Below are 22,167 nucleotides of genomic sequence, written 5' to 3'. Positions count from 1 at the left end.
TTCTGATGATGAAAAAAAAGAGGGATAAAAAGAACTTTTGTATTTTAATTTCCACACTATTATTATTATTTTTAGTGGCCCAAGCCGGTGGCTCCGGGTTGATTGAGCATGTGCAGTAGTGTCTTTTCTCCCACGAGCACACACAAATGAACGCAAGCGCACACACTGAGTGCGGTTTTGTGTATCACGTGATCGCTTTGACCAGTCAGAGCGAGAGGACCTAGAGCGGAGCTGGAGCGAACGATTATAAAGCGTTTTTTAAGACACTTGAAGGATTTTGAGCTGAGAAAAACTTTATGATCGAAAAATAGGTAAAAATCACCCCAAAATCCGACATTTTTGAAAGTTGTAGGGCCCTGTCAGCCGAACACGAGCAGTTTGTGATTACTTTGCGCTGTATGAGAAAAATCCTCTCTCAGCCCAGGGGATTTTTTCGCTGTAGTTCCAGTGAGTGTCTCTACGTCAGCTGGAGGCAACTACAAGCAGCAAAACCCTATCCAGTTATTTTAATAGATCCGTAATCTGGCCCCTCATCTGTGCTCTTCGGTCTTATTTTGTTAGGTCAAAGACCTAACACACTAGCACACTATCAGACAGCAGTAACATAGATGCCATCTAGTGGTGACATACAAGGTTTATATCTATTGTTCAGCCGTATACTTGTGCATGTTTTGTCAGGATTAGTTTGACTTTTCTTTAAGTTCTTGCTCTTGACCGGGCGGACATGCGTGTTGATGAATAACATAACCTGCAGTGTTAAACACTTCCACTTGCATTCAAAGGTCTAATACCTCCTTATAGCTCCACGCTGTTTGTCTGAGCGTTCAAATCTCCCAGAAGCCTTCAGCACTTTTGGATTAACTAAATTAATTTGCATCAAGCCGCGGTGCAATAAAGTAAACATTTAGTGGATCTGACAGCGTGCTTTTAAAGTCGTAATTAAACATTCACCAGTAATCTTCCTTTTCCTAATGTTTTTTAATCCTTGCAGATGTTAGACAAAGCCCCAGTGAATGGAATTATCTGCTATTCAGTGCCATATTAGGTGCAAACTGCTGCTAATTTGAGCTAGTCTAATGCAACTAAATTAGCTGGGTAGAGCAGCCAAAAATTTTAATCAACCAAGAGTGCTGTTACTTCAAAATAAAACCGTGCAAGTTGAAGTAAAAAGTAGTGGGGCAAGAAATTATTAAAGGTCCGGTTTAACACATAATGGATTCTTGTGAGCTTTCAGCCATGTTACTACTTTGTTCCCTCCTCAAAAGTTTACATGTTGATACGATTTGGGTGAATATAGTGAATAAATGCCTATTATGTTGAAATGTGTTATTAGATTAGATTAGATTCAGCTTTATTGTCATTACACTTGTATAAATACAAGGTAACGAAATGTGGTTTAGCGTCTAATCAGAAGTGCAAGGAGCCGTAAGTGCGATATATACAGAATGTGCAGTATATTCAATGTAGACAGTATACAGTATGTACTGTGTAGGTTGTAGTGAACATAAGTAAGTTTGGTTCTTGTACAAAGGATGTAAAGTTGTAGACCATTGTACACAGCCCACCTCTGGATTAATTACAAGGAAAACACTTTACAAAGACTGCAGGGGGCCTACAATGACACTTTGCGGTGCTTTTGAGGAGGCCACGATGGACGAATGCGACTGAAATGTTTGTTACTGCTCGAGTGAACACTTTGCAAGCTGCACTAAGAATTTTAATGTACAGTTTTATTTGCGGGCTGAGCAAATCGCACAATGAATAACAATGTCACTCACAAACAATGAGATTCAGTGCAATAAGATGTCAGTCCAATATGTGGAGACACTGGTATGGTTGTCTTTTAAAAAACATAAATGTTTGTTGTCTTGTAATGTCGCTGTCCTTGTCTGTTTTTAAAAAATGGACCATGAGTTCGGAATAAAGATGATGATGATGATATATAAAGGAGCAAAGATATATATGAATAGTAGAGATGCAGTATAAGTACAGTACAGAGTTAATACCCCATCTTTAAACTTTTATTTAAGTGAGATTACTGTTACTACTTTTTTGACTAGTCAAAAAAATCTCATGGTAAAGTGACATCAACACATATTTCAGTTTCTTTAAAGGTCTTATATTATGCATATTATGAGCTTTTGGTCATGTTATAATGTTGTTTCCTCATCAAAAACATACCCAGAGTTGTGTTTTGTTTCATTCATCAGTTTATCTACAGCTCCAAAGCTCGAAATGCTCTGTTCCACCTTGTGATGTCATGTAGTGGTAGTTTTCGAGTCGATATTGGAAATTCCAGATGTAGTGGGTCAAACAGAAAGGCAAAGAGGGTATAAAAGGTATAAAAATAAGTTTAAATTTAATAAACGTAAAAAAAAAAAAAAAAGGCTTAAATTAGGTAAATCATTTACAACTAGAAAAGCACTCAGAGAGCGCAGACCTCCGCCAAGGACTACCCCCATTTTTTATATAAATTGCGATAAAATCAGTCTTCTGGATCAGATCCGGATCAGCCTTTGGAATATGAAAGATGATCCCATTGTCCATCCCTGAGTCAAATTTCATGGGGTTTGGTCAATAATTAACCGAGATATTGAGAAACAAAATTTTTGGCCCCATTTACCACAATGTTAACTAAAATTTCAAAGAATCCAGGATTTCTTCCGGATCACCCCCCAGTTCTTCCTTTTCACATTTCCAACAAATCCTGAAAATTTTATCAAAATCGGTCCATAACTTTTTGAGTTATGTTGCTAACAGACAAACAAACAAACAAACAAACAGACAAACGCCGGCAAATCATAATCTCCTTGGCGGAGGTAAAAAGCTGGGCCCAACTGGGGTAACTTAAATCAAACTGAACAGAACAAAACTAACCCGACCAGACAAAGAACAGGGGTGTTTAATAATTACATGAGGAACAACTAAAACTGAACACAAGAGGGGAGAATTACATTAAATAATTCTTAATCAAACATAATCTAAATAAAAAGAAGGCAAATAAGTATAATACAGAAAATAACAAGTGATAATAAAGTGACCTTAATCAAACTAGACAAACGAACTTAATAAAACAAACTAAATAGTGCTTCCCCCCTTTGTTCAGTGTCAATGGTTTCTGCCAAGGGTCCTCCGTCCGGCCACTCAAATAAAACAAAAAGAACAAGTGTAAGTAATAATTCAGACTTATACTAAAATGTGTGCATCCAAGTTACAATATAAGTCTAAATGACATGAAATTAAATTAAATTAAATTAAATAATACTAACACTGTGGAGTGGTGGCAGAGATATCCACCACACAGGGTTGAAAGAATCATGTATGGAGTTTAAAAATACAGTGGAGCACTTCCTGTATTATCACATTATTATGACATCACAAGGTGGAACGGAGTGTTTTCAGTTTGAGAGAAGAACTCAGCTTAAATGTGCAGGGTTTGTGCGTTAGATTGAACATGTGTGAATGAAACGAAACACAACTCCGGGTATGTTTTTGATGAGGAAACAATAATTTAATAATAATATAGATCAGAAAATAGCGTAATATTCTTCCTTTCCTTACAAAAGTTGCAGTAAATGAACCGGAGTACTACCCACTTAACTGAATCTTTTGTGTTAGCTTGCTTGTTCTTTCTAATCTCTTTCTTGTCTTTTTTGCAGCGGTCTCTCAAAGCCCGATTTCTCAAACATGCTGGATCCCTTTGACACTCCCGCGTTTAACAAGCTCTACCGAGGTACGCTTCATTCTCCGCCACTTCTGCTGATTTTTGCTGAACTTGTTAGCTTAGCCATTGTTACCTTTAATAGCGTTTTACTGCAGCGCTTGAAGGGGGATACAGAAAACGCTACGCTCTCAAAATCCACACGCAGGGTTCATTTTTCTCATTGTCTGCTGCCCTGTGTGCTTGCAGTTGTTCCCGTTCGAAAAGTTCACGCTTTGAACATCACTTGGGCCCTGCCGCCACAAGAAAAGTACTACCGGTAAGTTAAAGGTAGTGAGTACAATACATAATGCAGTAAAATGTATTCAGTATACAGTAGTTTTACACCACTACCCAAGGACGCACAAATAAACCCACAATGACTGTATAGTGGAGGGATACTTATTGCGTGATCGCCAAGCTTATACCAAAAATGTAACACAGCCAATATATTTTTCTCAAATGTGCTGGATAAACATTAAGTGAACATTACAACACAAACATCTGCATTACACTGAGTATAAATCAAGGCATAATTAATGTTGTTTAATAAAGAGGGCATCATGACACCAGCAACCAGTGGTGCGTGGGTCTATGTATAAACGACCTGAACCCAACCCACATTTTCAACTAACTCACCCACAACTCTGACCACCAAAAAAAGATTTGAAAATACTGTACCTAATCCACTGTCTGACCCGCATTTTAAAAAGTAGAACATGATCTTGATTAACATCATCGAAATAAAGTGACCAACATAAATAAAGTGAGTGAAAGAACTGATAAATAAAGTGCTGCACTAAACCCAAGCTCCCAGGTTCCAAAATGGCCGACCCTTCACGTCAAGGCCGAGCTCAATGGCGCATGATCCCAGATTAGCCTAGCCCGGCTAGGAACTTCCGGTGGCCGTGGGCCGACCGAGCATGCGCAGTAGTGCTCTTTTCTCCCACGGTCACACGCAAATGCACACAAACGCATGCACGTAGCACAGGATCGTGTATCATGTGATCGCTTTGACCAATCAGAGCGAGAGGAGCTAGAGCAGAGCAGAGTGTAGCCAAAGCAAACGATTATAAAGCATTTTTTAAGACATTTTTTAAGAATTTTGAGCTGGGAAAAAGTGTATGATCTAAAAATAGGTAAAAATCACCACAAAATACAACATTTTTGAAAGTTGTAGGTGCCCTGTCAGCTGAACACAAGCAGTTCGTGATTACATTGCGCTCTATGAGAAAAATTCTTTTTCCACTGTAGTACCAGTGAGTGACCACTACGTCAACTGGAGGCAGATACAAGCAGCAATACTGTATCCAGTTATTTTAATAGATCCATGGCTAAACCTGCACATGTATGATTTCTGAAAACATGAGCCATCACCAACACACACACACAGAACAGACTCACCATCATCACTGACATCCCCCCGTCACAGAAAGAACACTCATATTCCACTGAGTCATGCCCTTTAGTCCGACACAAGGAAAGAGCTTTTTTTTTTTCAGTTCTTACAGTTTATGCAAATGAGTCATGTGGTTATAAGTTTAGTTTCTGTAAAACGTAAACAAATGTGTTATTATAATGTCAAACGGGCTGATGTGGCTCTAGAGTGGTGGATGGTTTATATGTTGTAAAGTTTAGTTTATTTATGCAGATTAGTAATAGTAATAATAATGACGATAATTTTAATATAAAAACAAAAATCGATTGTTAATTCTCCCGATGATAGATTAAGAAAATTAACTATATAAACCTAGTATCTATGGAGAAAGTGAAGGACATGCATGTAGCTTCTGTTCATCCCAGTATTAAGGTAAATATGGTTTTAATTGAAAATGTATTGGCTGTGTTTCTTTTTTGATGTCCCATTTATATGTAGAAAAGCACATTTACAAAGGTGACTTGGTAGGTTGGCGTACTGGGTGTAAGTGGGTTTGACTTTGCTCTTCCAGTGTGGCTTGTCAAAAAAATAGTGAGTGTCAGTGGTACAGTGGGAATAAAGATGGACAATATATCCAATATCCAGGTGTTTTTTTTGGTTTTTTTTTTCTCTGTGTGCCCTTTTTGAACAGATTAATGAGTAAAAATGGAAACAGAAGAGTGTTATATAGCTGTATGTTTACACAAATATCTAACAAATAATTTTATAATCAAGATGAATACATTTTGTTATTATTTTTATTTACAAAAGTGAAAAGTTATCGATTAGTATCAGATTTTCGATACTTTCAACAACCCTAGGATACAGGTATACTCTTTAAGGTGTACTGCCCCAAATCAATAGGTGCAATTTTTTTCACAGCATCAGAATATTGGAGCTTCTGAATTTTGTTTTGACTATTTCTCGCTACAGAAATGAATTTTAGTTTTAGGCCAGTGTAATCCTGCAATGTCACTGCTTTTTACAAGATTTATTTTACTTTTCAATTTGACTAGCTTTGAAAACTTTTCTATTACTTTTCAATTTATGATTTTTCAGTTTGTCCTTTTTGATCGGGTTCTCCACATAACGAAATGTAGCCAGGTTCAAATGGCTATGAGTATTTGTGTATTGTCCACGGACGAATTTTCTGTGTTGGATAGAGTTATAGACCAGCCAGCCGCAGCCAGAGGGAAATTCTGTTTTTCATACATGATTCTCGTGCTTCTTTGAATGTGCACTATGTACTTTTGTGCTGGAGCGTTCACCTCTACTCTGTTTTGTCTCACGGGCTTTCACTTCAGTATTACCTTTTCTCTTATTTGGGCGCATCATGTATAAGGATTAAGGATGTAACAATATCCGACATACCGTGATATCGTATCGTCAAAGTCTCACAATAATATCGTGGACCATCACAATATATCGAATTACAAGTCTCTTTGCTTAAATTAAGAGTTATGGTGCAGCAATAGCTAAAAAAAAAGACAGAGGGAACTACATAGACCATGATCCTTTGCTTCATTTCAGCTTAGACTACATGAAGAAATAACAGTTCTAAGCACTTTTAACTCTTAGTTCTTTGGATTAAGTCTTGTCAAGGCATTTTAAGAGGAAGAAGTAGTATATTAACAGTTTTAGCTGTTTTGCCTCCACAAAATATTGCAATAAATATCGTACCGTGAGATGTATATTGTGAAAATATCATACCGAGAGATTTGGATATTTTTACATCCCCATCATATCGTGAGCTTTCCCACGATATCGCAAGAAATATCGTACCGTGAGGTTCATACCGTGACGATATTGCATCATGAGACTTGGATATCGATACAACCCTAATAAGGATTGTCAGGATGGGTAAAATTTTTTTTTTTTTTCATTTTATTAGTCATTTAGATGGGTGTTGGTCTGGGTTTTTGTTTTTCTTTCTGTGTGTCATTTTGATATAAAAGGAGATTGTGCAGAATTCTTTTTACATTTGTTTTACTATTTGTGATGTAAAGTAAGTTTTGTACAATTTCTGTAAAAGTCAATAAGCAAAATTCGAAAAGAAAAAGAAAAAAAATCATTGGGTGTGATTATCTATGGAGACAAGCAGGAGACACCACCAGGCCAAGGCCATGAAATTAAATGTTTTTTACTTTATTTACTTTATTTTGAGAGTAGTCATTCACACCAAAATCTTGTCTTTTAGGTATTTTAAAAGTGAAAAAGCATCCTATCTTCAAATATATCAGCCTCTCCAAAATATCGCAATACCGTGAGATGCATATCGTGATAATATCGTACCGGGAGATTTAGATTTCATTACAGCCCTAGTGATGAGGTGACTATGCTCACAGCAAAGGCCAATCCATACAAGAATATCTGCATTCACCAAATTCACATATTTTAATTTTCTTTGTTATTTTGTTCCTTGATGGAGGATCTACAGCTGGTTAGTCTTTGTAGAGATGTTATTGCCATGCCTAGAAGGTTCCACAGTATAGCATTAACTTAACACCAGATAAGTTGACACCAGACCAAGTTATAGGTCACATCTGTGGAGAGGCCGTGAGAATTGTTTTTTTTTAGTAAAGGTAATTTGTTCATTCTTCAACAAGCAGGTGGCAGACCCTCCACCAGAAATGTTACATGGCAGAGGTGGGACTTGCAAGTTGTGACTTGGACTCGAGTCAGACTTGAGTCACTATTTTTAGGACTTGAGACTTGACTTGATGAAATGGACTAAGACTTGGGACTCGATTTGGACTTAAAGGTCAGTGACTTGGGGCTTGACTCGGACTTGAGGCCTGTGACTTGAGAAGACTTGAGAGGCTCTTTTAAATCTGAATTCTTTCTGTTCTGAGTGTAATGATTCACTATAAGATCTTGTTGAAATTAACTAAATTAATTTCTACAACTCTTAAATATACTGTCTTTGACTTGGGACTTGACTTGGACTTTAGGTCAAAGACTCACAGAGGTCAGAGACTTAATTGAGACTTGCAAAACAATGACTTGGTCCCACCTGTGTTACATAGTGCACCTTTAATTGTCTTTTAGTGACTGTCACTGTTGTATCATGCCTTCTGTTTTTATGTATTCCTTTTTCAGAGTGAAGCCCCTCCATTACATCTCGTGGCTGATTGGACATGAAGGCACCGGCAGCATCCTCTCTGTGCTCCGAAAGAAGTAAGATTATTCCTCCCCCTCGCACCTCCTTCCTTCCTTTTTCAGCTTTTCAAGAGAAAATTCATAAACTTGACCTAATTATGTCCCCACATATGAGGTAAAGATGTTAAAATAAAATCTCGCCTTTACTGATAACAATTCTAATACTGATTTATTCTTAATTTCAAAAACATAATGGCCATTTTGTTGATGTTATAATTTGGTGTTTTTGTTCTCAAGACAATTATCCAATCAGAAAGCAGAGTGAGTTTGGGTTGCCAGTTTCAGCGCTGAAATCCAGTTGTTTTAAACCTAAAGTGTCTCTCTCTGATCTGGAGGTTCTGAGTTTTACATGACTCTTGTCCATAAACTGAGAATGAGACAAACTTGTGCATGTCCTCTCTCTGCAGGTTAAGACACTTACAAAGTTGTTATTGTAGCACCTTTTTTCAGACTGTAAGAGTGCAGGTTACATACAGTTCTTTTAACGCCTCAATTAAACTCCATCAGACTTGATGAGCTGCATTACACTGCTTTTGAAATCCTTGAGTCGGCCCTGAGCACTTTAAAGCCCTCCCACTTGACTGTGAATCATGCACTCGTCTCACATATGGCTCCCCTGCTTTGGCTGAGAGGCACAGAGAATGGCCATCAAACTGCATCGCTGTCAAACGTGTGTGTATAATCCAACCCAAACTCTTGGCCAGAATAAAGTGCAGAGTCAGGGGAGGCACTTTTATTCAAGAATATCACAAGGTCACATCTCCTCTCACGGCCACTGTTACTGTTAATTAGTCAGCACAGTGTTTTTGGACAAGTCCAGAGAAACTAGCGAGTGTCTGTCCTATAACAAGTGCACTGCTTACAATGTAGGTTTTACTTTTCTCATGAACTTCTTAAACAATAATGAAGACAATTGAAATGTTTAACAGCATGCCAGTAATTTGTATTATTAAAATACTTTAGTTATATGTTATACTGGCAAATGGTCACACCTTTACTGTATATCACACTACGTCAAGGAACCACTCCCCCATTCACACACACATTCATACCAGCATCACCTGTAGACTAAGAAAGATTTCAGAAATATTTGTGTGCATAGGATAGAAATCGGTAGCCAGGCTGGCGCCACCTAGTGCCTCTGCTCAGTTTGATTTCTCAAGCAACTAGGTCATGAATCAAAATACAATAGACGGTTCACAAAAACTCCGGAAGTGCGAGTTCGGGCACCAGCCAATCAGCGAAGAGCAATACATTCTGTGTTGGCAACAATTCCCGAGATTGAAGATTTAAAGCCGGACCAAAGTGAATGTTTGGTGAATTTTATCAAGGGGAAAGACGTTCTTGCCTTTTTTCCTACGGGATTTGGGAAAAGCTTCATATACCAGTTTACATACATTACATATGTCATGACCAAATAGCAGCGATTGGTTAAATGATAAAAAGTACCCACCTACCGTCAAGCGAATGAATTCTAACACTGCGAGGTCAGACGGTTTCCACAATGTGAAACCGGCTGATGAATCAGGCTAAGAGATCAGTGCATATTTGGGAAATCCGTGCATATTTGGCTGTAGTTGAGCATAAAATAAATATCCATAAACTCTCAAAATGAGTCCAGTTGTACATAAAATGTGTATTTTATCCATCAGAATATGAATTGAAAAGTTACGACGTCAAGAATTGCAATCAGGAAATTAAAATGTACGATTAAACTTTCATCAGTACGAATACGAATTCACAGATGCAACTTTACTGTAAAAAATACGTCATCACTTCACAGACATTATGTATTGAGCAGAAGAAACATCAGTCGAGATGCCGGACTTTTGGACTGAACCAGGACTAAAACAAGACTAAAACAGGACTAAAGCAGAACTGAACCAGGACTGAGTGTCAGTACGGGAATTCGTAGTCGTACTGAAGGAAGCGTAATCGTAAATTTTGATTTTGTGATTGTAATTCTTGATGTCATAACTTTTCAATTCTCATTCTGATGGGTAAAATACATAGAATACATTTTATGCACGACTGGACACATTCCGGAGTTTACAAATATTTATTTTATGCTCAGCTACAGCCAAATATTCACCGATTTCTATCCTATGCACACGAATATTTCTGAAAGCTTTTTTACTCCATAATCACCAACCTGTGGGTTCATAAGTTTGACCAATCTACCACTCTACTAATTCTGTTTTTATCAAGAGTCGGATTTGACCTGCCAACCTTTGGATCAGTGAACAAACATCCTTACCAACTGAGCTACAGTCGCCCACGTGTAGTTCTGCAGACTTTTGGTCATTTAGTCAATTAATCAGTTGATGGAGTCTTCGTTCATTAATCATTTTATTTAGAGGTCAGGAAATGAGTTAGCTGAAGTTTTTCCATTTTTGGTATTTATTTATATGTACAAAGGCAGACTAAACTCATGATTCACAAGTTTAATCTCACTTTATATAAACACATTGTTTCCTTGTACTTCTTTCTGCATAAATAGTTATTTTGGCATGAATTCCGGTGGAGGTGTAGTCTTGACTTGTCTTGAGTGCAGTTTGGGTCAGATACATAGAGCTGCTGTTGCCAACTGAGACAGCTACTCAACGTACTGTTCAAAAATCCCAATCAGTATTTTATTTTTCTCGCAACATTGTCTGTGGTTCATCCATAAAATATTACATTATGACAAAATTGAGCCAATTTTAGAGACAACAACACAACCAACTTCTCTGTCTTCTGATAGTTTCATCATTAAATCATCAAATTTTTACTTCTGTATTTCCATTTTGGCTTATATCTGTGTAATCCCTCAGTAGTCCATGGGTTTATACTAGTTTATGTGCTCATATATTTGTTCTGATACAGCTCAAGATGATTCTAAAGCTATGCAGGAAAGGTAACTCGTGTCCTGTGAATGTGACTTTTTTTAGTATTGATTCCTACTCAAATGAAAAAATCGATTTAACATCTGATTTTCGATACGTTTGACAACCCTCTGGTCCCTGATAACATCCTGTACGTTCTCGTTTTGTCAGGTGCTGGGCTCTGGCTCTCTTCGGAGGAAACAGCGAAACGGGCTTTGACCAGAACACCACCTACTCCATCTTCTCCATCTCCATCATCCTCACCGACGAAGGCTTCCAGAACTTCTACCAGGTACCTACAGGAAGTACTTTAGAGTAGTGATTAACGATATATAAAGGATTTTTTTATATGTAGCACCATTATTTTTTTATATGGAGTTTGTCATCCTCTTGTCTTCATGTAGATGTTCTTGCTTTGTCTAGAATGGCATTACACTCACAGTGTCTTGCATTTATTCAATTGAAAGTATTACTATTGCTCAAAAATATCTTGAAAAATACGCGTGCTTACTGTGAGTTAGCTCGCCTCTCCACAGATCTGGCATGTAACTTAGTCTGGTGGTATCTGCTTGAGTTTAACGCCGCACTGTACCGAAGATAATTCCAGGCAAAGCAAGAAATATGCAGCATCTCCATGGAGAACAGACTTGAAATCCTCCTAAAACACCACAAATTAGATCATATTTCAAATAAAACACAAACTAAAGCACAGTATCTAACTTTTTACCTAAAAATACACCAAAAATAAAAGCATGTTCATTATAATTTAGTTAGTTAGTTGGTTATTTATTTATTTCAAACCTGCACTGTGTTTATTTCACAGAGAAACTTACTGTGAGCAAGCTTGCATCTCCACAAACCTGATTCTTATTTGGCCTCCTCTTGCTTGTTTCCATGGAAATAATATTGTAGAGCAGTAAAACTCATCTACCTCCATGGAGAAAGTTCTGAAGTTTGAGTTTTATTTTCTGTTTCCATAGTATCGTGCAGGTAATACACTTAGACTTAGACAAACTTTATTGATCCACAAGGGAAAAGATCTGGACACAGCAGCTCACACATCACAATATATTATAATAACAAAGAGTAAAAATAGAAATGAATAATAAATTCTAAGAGACAGCAAGAGACAGGTGTAAAATAAGGCATAATTATATAAATGTAAAATGTACAAGTCAAAATAAAATAGATAAGTAATAAAATCGCATCTATATATAAAAGGAAGACAGTGCAACAATGATATGATGATTGACAGGACACAGGGTTATCCGTTACATAAGGGTGAGTTGTAGGGAGTGCAGTGTTCTCCGCAGAAAGTTGGTTAGGCAAGGTGGTGCTGGTGGAAAAAGTGAGGAGCGAGGGGTGCACGGAGACCACTGTATGTTTCACGTGGTTCAGAGAGACGTAGTCAGGGCTTGTTGTCAAGGCGACCTCCTTAACTATAAAGACTGGAGTGTTATCTGTTACATAAAGGTGAGTTGTTGTACAGTTTTATGGAGTATGATATGAATGTTGTCCTGTATCTTTCACTGTTTGTACGTCTATAGTCCGGTGCTGTGGGTGAGCAGTGGAGGAGCATAATGTGTCACCTCCAGAAAGTTACATACTGTACTAGAGGTCTGCGCGGGACACAATTTTCAGTCCTGCTCCTGCCTGCACCCGCACTGTGCAGTCCTGCTCCTGCCCGCATTTACAATATATCGTCCCGCTCCCACCAGCAAGTCACTGTCTTAAGCTCTATCAAACACAGAGAAGTGGAAAGGAATTGTCTAAAATAGTGGTCCCCAACAATCCGTGTATCATTCGTTCATTCATTTTTAAATATAAAACCAAACGTAAGAAAATGAAAAAAACAACTGTTTTCTTCATTATTTGTCTCCAAAACCAAAATGAAAAAACAGATAATGATTCGTTTTTTCAGTTTCTGATTTTGTGTTTAAATGAAAAATGGAAAAAAACGGATAACGTCCGTTTCCCGTTTCCGTGACTGTGATGCTGGACTGAACCAGGACTGATCCAGGTCCGGGACCAGAGCGGGATCAGAGCGGACTCTTAGCTTTGACTCCGAGCCTCAGCTTCAAGCTCGGGCCCTGCCATGGGCTCTGAGGCTCTGGTCTGGTCCCAGTTTGGCTCCAGTCTCGTCTTGGTCTCAGTCCCAGTCTCAGTCCCGGTCTCAGTCCCGGTCTCAGTCCCGGTCTCAGTCCGGTCTCAGTCCCGGTCTGGTCCCGGCCTGGTCCCGGCCTGGTCCCGGGCCTGGTCCCGGTCTGGTCTCAGTCTCAGTCCCACTCTGGTCTCGGCCTGGTCCTGGTCTGGTCTCGGTTTGATCTCAGTCTCAGTCCCGGTCTGGTCCCAGCCTGGTCCTGGTCTGGGCTTGGTCTCAGTCCCGGTCTGGTCCCGGTCTGGTCTCGGTCTGGTCTCGGACCTGGATCAGTCCTGGTTCAGTCCGGCATCGCAGTCACTGAAGTCACGTAAACGGGCCGTTATCCGTTTTTTTCCATTATTCATTTAAACACAAAATCGAAAACTGAAAAAACAAATCATTATCTGTTTTTTCAGTTTGGTTTTGGAGTCAAATAATGAAGAAAATAGTTGTTTTTTCGTTTTCTTATTTTTGGTTTTATATTGAAAAATGAATGAACGAATGATACACAGATTCCCAACCTTTTTTGCACCATGGACCAGTTTATATCAGACAATAATTTGCTGGAGTACCGGAGGGAGGGGCGGTGGGCGGTCCGGCAGCATGGTTAAATCCTGGCTAAATTCTGTTTTAGTCCTGTTTTAGACTATGGTTTAGTTCTGGTTTAGTGGCACAGCCCTCGCGACGTACGGGAGGGAGGAGGCGATCTCCGCAACATACAGGACGGGGGACGGTCTGTGCGGCGTATGCGTTAGTTTGCGGGACTGCAGTTTGTCATCCCACCCGCCTGCTCCTGCGTTGTGTAGTCCCGCTCCCGCCTGCGCCCGCAATGAGTTTTCAAAATGTGTGCGTAAAACTAAACTAAAGGATTTACTACAATGTGTTTAAAATATATATATCAACTTTGACTGATTTTAGTTATGGACCACAACAGCAAAACACATATCGGATATTGGCATCGCCTGAAAAAATCCATTGTGTTTTCAAGGATGTTTCTGATCAAAGATAATAGCTCCATCTCAGCTTCAGATCCATTGTATTTCCAGTGTCGGTTGCAGTCTAAATAATAAGTGTTGGTGTTTGGGAGCGGGCCTACCTGACAAACTCCATTATGTGTTCATGTGTACGCGACAGGCCCGGGCACAGCTGGCTGCCTCCGCTGTCACAAACCCACCGGGTTATTTCAGTACAGGTCTGTTGTCAGTTGCCATGACGACCGTGGGGTTCAGCTGAGATATTTCCGATGATTTGCAGCAGCGTCGGTGTCTGCTGATGCTAACACTCAGATAACCCACACTTGAGCAGCGTGTGGAGAGACTGAAGAGCAATTCAAAGCACAAGAGAGATTAGATCAGCTTTCACATTGTGTTTTTCCACTGATGAACTTGTCCACAATTATTCCTCAGCTGTAAGGTTATCCAAGTTTTACAAGATACTGTATGATGATTTAGTCTTTTCCAGCATTAGCAAATGTACTGTGGTAATAAATAATCTCAGTGCATATAATAGGTTAGAATACTGTTTTCACTAAAACAAAGTGAACAGCATTATGTTTGAAGGAACTGTATATAGTCTGTACTTTCCTTACTGGGAGTGATTAAAAATTATTATTAATAGTTTTACAATCAACACTCGACTTGTGTTGCCAGAGCCTTTACCTGAAGATAAAGGACACAATCCTTGTATCGTTCGTTCATTCGTTCTTCAAAATAAAACCGAACAGATAATGATTTGTTTTATTCAGTTTTCGATTTTGTTTTAAATGAATAATGAAAAAAAAAAAAGGATTACGGCCGTTTCCATGACTTAAACTGCGAGGTTGGAATTTTACGCCGCATATGGGCTGAACCAGGACTAAACCAGGACTGAACCAGGACTAAACCAGGACTGAGTGTCGGGACGGGCCCAGAGGTGTGCCCGTGTAGACTGTCTGGTGATCAAGACTGAGACCGAGACCAGACCGAGACCAGGACCGAGACCGGGACTAAGAATGGGACTGAGACCGGGACTGAGACCAGGACTGAGACCGGGACCAAAATAGGGACCAGACTGGGACTGAGACTGAAACCAGATTGGGACTGAAACCAGGACTGACACTGGTTCAGACCTGGTTCAGTCCTGGTTCAGTCTTGTTTTAGTCCTGGTTCAGTCCTGGTTCAGTCTTGTTTTAGTCCTGGTTCAGTCCTGGTTCAGTCTTGTTTTAGTCCTGGTTCAGTCCTAGTTCAGTCTTGTTTTAGTCCTGGTTCAGTCCTGGTTCAGTCTTGTTTTAGTCCTGGTTCAGTCCTGGTTCAGTCCTGGTTCAGTCTTGTTTTAGTCCTGGTTCAGTCCTGGTTCAGTCTTGTTTTAGTCCTGGTTCAGTCCTGGTTCAGTCCGGCCTCGCAGTTTAAGTCACGGAAACGGCCGTTATCCATTTTTTCCATTATTCATTTAAACAGAAAATTGAAAACTGAAAAAAAAAAAAAAAAAAAATCATTATCTGTTTTTTCATTTTGGTTTTGGAGCCAAATAACAAAGAAAATAGTTGTTTCTTCATTTTCTTATTTTTGGTTTTATTTTGAAAAACGAATGAACGAATGATACACGGATTACAGGCCTCATGTAGAATCTCAGAACCTCCAGAATTCCCTCCCTGAGCTGCAGAGGCTGCACTAGCACTGACTCATGCCGGGCTTTAGGTAGTAACCAGATCAGAGACAGGCATTTTAAGTTTAAACCAAGTGGATTTCAGCTTTGAAACTAGACTCGTGAGGCTCAACTTTCTTATTCGATAAATAAATGGAACATCATGTACACTGTTTTTATAATTATCTGTAAAAGCTGTATTTGATGTGAGCATGTCTACCACGTGTCCACAGATAAGCAGGTAAAGTTTCTGAAATAGCCACTGGTAGGATTTGTTGATATGGTAAATGGTCAGACTTTTATACAACATTTTCCACCTTAAAGACACTCAAAACACTTTCACAGCCTCTTGAGTTCTGTTGCGCTGGTACATCCCGTGTAGAGCCTTGTCCTCCCATGATGTTCCCTCCAGCTCCTCTTCCTCTGTGCTCCACTGTCTGAAACATTCTCTGAGCATGTCATCTGTCAAGAGCAGGAAAAATATTTGTATCCCCACGGGCTTGTACAGATCTTTGCTGGGCTACCGTCGCTCTGAGGACAAACTACATTCTCCACACGCGGTCCAGGAGCCATTGTGCTCTAGGCTTTACTATTATTATTCGTGAATAATGAAACCTGATCCCAGAGGTGACGGAGGTGCTGGTGTTGTCTTCAGTGCACAAAAGAAGGTCGCAGGTTTGACTCAAAGAATACACTGAAGTTTCAACATACTCTAGTTTGTACAGACTGGATAAGTCATGAACTACTGCTGTATGTGGGTAGATCCTTTCTCAAAGCACATACTGAACTTTGTACATATTCTAGTTTGCACACATTCTAGTTTCTACACACTCTAGTTTCTACACACTCTAGATTGTACACACTCTAGTTTGTACATACTCTAGATTGTACAGACTCTAGTTTGTACATACTCTAATTTGTACACACTCTAGGTTGTACACACTCTAGGATGTATACACTCTAGTTTCTACGTAATCTCGTTTCTACACACTCTAGTTTCTACACACTCTAGTTTCTACACACTCTAGTTTCTACATACTCTAGTTTGTACATACTCTACTTTGTACATATTCTAGTTTGTACATACTCTAGTTTGTACATATTCTAGTTTGCACACATTCTAGTTTCTACACACTCTAGTTTCTGCATACTCTAGTTTTTACATACTCTAGTTTCTACATACTCTAGATTGTACACACTGTAGTTTGTACATACTCTAGATTGTACACACTCTAGTTTGTACATACTCTAGATTGTACATATTCTAGTTTCTACATACTCTAGATTGTACAGACTCTAGTTTCTACATAATCTAGTTTCTACCTACTCTAGTTTGTACACACTCTAGGTTGTACACACTCTAGGATGTACACACTCTAGGTTGCACACACTCTAGGTTGTACACACTCTAGTTTGTACATACTCTAGATTGTACACACTCTACTTTGTACATACTCTAGATTGTACATATTCTAGTTTCTACATACTCTAGATTGTACAGACTCTAGTTTCTACATAATCTAGTTTCTACCTACTCTAGTTTTTGTACACACTCTAGTTGCACACACTCTAGGATGTACACACTCTAGGTTGCACACACTCTAGGTTGTACACACTCTAGGTTGTACACACTCTAGGTTGTACACACTCTATGATGTACACACTCTAGTTTCTACACACTCTAGGTTGTACACACTCTAGGATGTACACACTCTAGGTTGTACACACTCTAGGATGTACACACTCTAGTTTCTACACACTCTAGTTTCTACATACACTAGTTTGTACACACTACACACTTTAGGATGTACACACTCTAGTTTGTTCACACTCTAGGTTGTACATAATCTAGTTCAGGGGTCACAAACTAAGGTCCGCGGGCTGACTCTGGCCCTCCACGCCCCTCTGCCCGGCCCCTCTGCCCCCACCACTTGAACTGGCCCTATGAGGTAATCCTTAAAAGTTTTAATGGCCTATTTTTTTAATTACTTTTTGGCAAATAATAACACGTCTGCATCTTATGTTTTGTTGATTTTTTTCCAATTAAAAATGATATTTATAAGAAGCATTTAGATTTATATTTAAATTATCACATGAATTATTTACATTTCCCGCCGAATCTTCATCACATGACAAACTCGAGATCAAACAGTAACAGTCAACGCATGTGCAGAGTTCTTTAGTGCAGTTAAAGAAAACAAAATGTTGAGTGTTAAAATGTGAAAACTTGACAGAAAGTGCAGAGTTTTCAAAGAACAGTGGACGACCGATAACTTTTTTGTTCAGTGTAAGGACTGCGCAATTTGTCTGGTATGTAAAGAAAGTGTGGCCATTTTTAAAGAATATAATCTGCGTCGTCACTACAAAACCCGCCACAAAAAGTATAGCTTGCGAGGGCAAACGAGAGAAGACAGGATTCAACGGGTGAAAGGCAGACTGGCTGCTCAACAGCATGTATTCCTTCGTTGGCCGACCCGACCCTGGCCCCAATAACAGTAAGGAGAGATAATGTTGCCCCCAGAGGAAAAAGTTTGGTGACCCCGGCTCTAGTTTGTACATTAAGAATAAATCAGCAGATATATTGGATTTGTTTAGCAAAAATCTTACACACAGTTCCTTTTTCATCTCTGTCTTTACCAGGACTTTTTAAAAAGGTCATTTTTCCAGACAAAATGTGTAAAAAAAAAAAAAAACAAAAAAAAAAAAACAAAAAACAACTTAAACTCTTGATACTTACAAATCTAAGAATAAAACTGACCCTGAGACCTTTGATGGGGTGAAGTGTTCTTGGTGCTCTTGTAATGGCTGTCTCCTTATCGTTCACATTGAAACTCTATTTCTTTCTCACTTTTTCTGCCAGTTGTGACTAAAATGGTTTATATATACTCTAGTCTGTGCATACTCTAGTCTGTTTTTGTACATATATGCTAGTTTTACATACTCTAGTTTCTACATACTCTAGGTTGTGCACACTCAAGTTTGCACTTACTCTAAATTGTACATGCTCTAGTTTGTACATACTCTAGTTTGTACATCCTCTAGTTTGCACATCCTCTAGTTTGTACATAGTCTACTTTGTACATTCTCTAGTTTGTACATTCTCTAGTTTGTACATTCTCTAGTTTGTACATACTCTAGTTTGTACATTCTCTAGTTTGTACACAATCTAGTTTGTACATATTCTAATTTGTACATACTCTAGTTTGTACATATTTTAGTTTGTACACACTCTAGTTTGTACATACTCTAGTTTGTACATACTCTAGTTTGTACATTATCTAGTTTGTACATAGTCTAGTTTGTACATATTTTAGTTTGTACACACTCTAGTTTGTACATACTCTAGTTTGTACATACTCTAGTTTGTACATTATCTAGTTTGTACATACTCTAGTTTGTACATATTTTAGTTTGTACATACTCTAGTTTGTACATTCTCTAGTTTGTACATTCTCTAGTTTGTACATATTTTAGTTGGTGCATACTCTAGTTTGTACATATTCGAGTTTAGTGCATACTCTAGTTTGTCCATACTCTAGTTTGTGCATACTCTAGTTTGTACATACTCTAGTTTGTACATACTCTAGCTTGTTCATATTCTAGCTTGTTCATACTCTAGTGTGTGCATTCTCTAGTTTGTACATACTCTAGTGTGTACATAGTTTACTTTGAACATTCTCTAGTTTGTACACACTCTAGTTTGTACATACTCTAGTTTGTATGTTCTCTAGTTTGTACATACTCTAGTTTGTACATACTCTAGTTTGTATGTTCTCTAGTTTGTACATACTCTAGTGTGTACATAGTTTACTTTGTACATTCTCTAGTTTGTACACACTCTAGTTTGTACATACTCTAGTTTGTATGTTCTCTAGTTTGTACATACTCTAGCTTGTTCATATTCTAACTTGTTCATACTCTACTTTGTACATATTCTAGTTTCTACATACTCTAGTTTGTACATAGTCTACTTTGTACATACTCTAGTTTGTACATTCTCTAGTTTGTTCATACTCAAGTTTGTACACACAGTACTAAAAAGTAATTTAACCCCTACTATACACACCATGGCCAAATCAGGTCAATAAATAATATCTGCATTGCGCTCTTTCCTTCTCTGCCAAAAACCCAAGAAATAAAAGTGATTTCTGTGTAAAGTATGTTCTTCTGAATCTTCTGCCAGACATGATCTCGGCTCAGTGATTACAATTCAACAACAGCCTTCTCGTTACGTACACAATGCTATTCAAAGTATTTCTTTATCCAGCCTTCTGTGAAATCGGTTGCGCGCGTATACGTAGTCAAGGTCTCTGTGTTTTTGTGCTGCGAAAAAATCCCGCAGAGGTGTGAACAATGCTGGTTAGTCACTTAGTGTGGTTTTATATCGGCGGTGATAAATACTTCGTCAAGGCCTAACAGTTCTGACCGCGTTTGTTTGATCGTTCCAGGTGACTCAGCTCGTGTTCCAGTACCTGAAGATGCTGCAGACGCTCGGACCACAGCAAAGGCACTGTCACGCAATCACTGCACACTATACACGGACTAGAGCATACACGAAGTTTAATTTATTTATTTAAAGTAAGTAAAGGGACAGCACATATTAAAGATTATAGAGAATATGGTTAATTTCCTTCTTCAGACCCTCGGCAGGTTGATGTGAAAATATTTACAGGACAGGGAAAAATGCAAGAACAATCACACAAAATTTAATAAAACCAGCACTCTCACTATACATACAATTTATTTTATTTCAGACAGTTCATTTAAACTTCAAAAGTCAAAGAGTTAAAGAGTTAAACCAACAACCTCTCACTATAAAAACATGTTATTTAGTTAAACATGGTGAAATATTTGACCACTGAACATCCACTGCTTTAAATCTTTAGAAAATGCTGCCAGTGTTGAAAGTTTTCGTATATGAGCAGCTCTGTGTTCCATGTTTGACCAGCTCGAAAAGCAAAAGAGAGCTGTCCAAACGCACTTTTTCTTGTTGTGTGATTTGAATTTCTTTTCACAAACTTCTTTAGAGGAGGTGGAGCAAGATTAGTAAAAACTTTGCCAAAATGACCTAAATTAAATCTGAATATTTGATTGTGCTGTCCCAATTTCGAAATTTGTATTTGTCAAGTATTCTGCAGTGTGTGTATCAAGTCCTTTTCTAGTAATGCCATGATGCTGGAAGGACACACAACTTGTTAAAGATTATTATAACATTGTTCCCTCGTCAAAAACATGCTCGAAGTGGTTTAGATGTCAGTAATTTAGTAGTTTCAGATTTTAATGTGATAGTGCTTTGAAGGGGGAGTAAAGAGAGTTCAGAGTGTCATAAACGTTAAAAGTGAAACTTATAAAACGCGTTCATACATTGTTTTCGGGGGAATATAGCATTTTCAAAACAATAAGATGTAACATGGTGATCTAAATTATGTGTCAGCAGTTAATACCCATTAGAAGTAGAAGTGTACCCCTCACTCTCTTTAAGCAGCAATTTGAACACTGTGATGAAGTTTCAAGCCCAATCGAAACCATAGACATTTACATACACTTTATACAATGTTTATCAAAAGTTAAATCTTGAAATTTGATTTGTGTGTTTGTCGTGTAGGATATACGAAGAGATTCAAAAGATAGAAGCCAATGAGTTTCACTATCAGGAGCAGGTAAGAATACAGACATCTTTGGATAAATATTGATTATGTACAATGTAAAGGACCTAGAATATGCTGAATAGACTTTTTTTTTTTTTTTACTTTTAACCATGTTTCATATTGTAACATCATCCAACTTGGGGCTGCATATGATTAATTAACAATTAACAGAACGTGGCAAGAATAACTAAACATACATCAAAATTTTACTTTTAACTCTTCACTGTATTTTAAAATAAGATGTAAAAACAAAACAAAAAAATCACCATGGGCAGTTTTATTCCCTTTACTTTACAGGTATAGAATGTGTATAAAAGATATTTTCACTCGTATTAATCTAAATTATTGTTCATTAACATTAAGACAACGGAAGTTATCACAATTATTAAATGTCTGAATAACCAATTATGACTTAGTTTAGATAAATATACAGTCTTTAAACTAAACTGAAGTGTTATCCCTGCTTGGAATGTTACACAGTATGGCATTAAACGTATATCCATCTTGCATGTCTTGTCATTGCTCAAAAATACCTTGCATGTGTATTCTTACTGTGAGCGGGCTTGCCTCTCCACAGATCTGACCTGTGACTTGGCTTGAACACATCAGCTGCTTGT

General features: G+C 38.3%; 1 protein-coding gene across 1 annotated transcript in view; it reads left to right on the top strand.

Annotated features, from left to right (window-relative positions):
• Positions 1–22,167, top strand: part of nrd1a (nardilysin a (N-arginine dibasic convertase)) — a 104,144-nt gene that overhangs the window by 37,913 nt on the left and 44,064 nt on the right. The window contains exons 10-15 of the mRNA XM_055156006.1: positions 3,660–3,733; positions 3,911–3,980; positions 8,217–8,294; positions 11,312–11,432; positions 20,351–20,409; positions 21,508–21,562. Of these exons, the coding sequence (XP_055011981.1) occupies positions 3,660–3,733; positions 3,911–3,980; positions 8,217–8,294; positions 11,312–11,432; positions 20,351–20,409; positions 21,508–21,562 (457 nt within the window). The remainder of the gene's footprint in view (positions 1–3,659; positions 3,734–3,910; positions 3,981–8,216; positions 8,295–11,311; positions 11,433–20,350; positions 20,410–21,507; positions 21,563–22,167) is intronic.

This window comes from Boleophthalmus pectinirostris, unplaced genomic scaffold (genome assembly GCF_026225935.1).
Source record: "Boleophthalmus pectinirostris isolate CB_2022bp ecotype Guang Dong unplaced genomic scaffold, ASM2622593v1 HiC_scaffold_10, whole genome shotgun sequence".
Taxonomy (NCBI): Eukaryota; Metazoa; Chordata; class Actinopteri; order Gobiiformes; family Gobiidae; genus Boleophthalmus; species Boleophthalmus pectinirostris.
The sequence above is the reverse complement of the archived record's forward strand: the minus strand, read 5'-3'. Positions and strand labels throughout refer to the sequence as shown.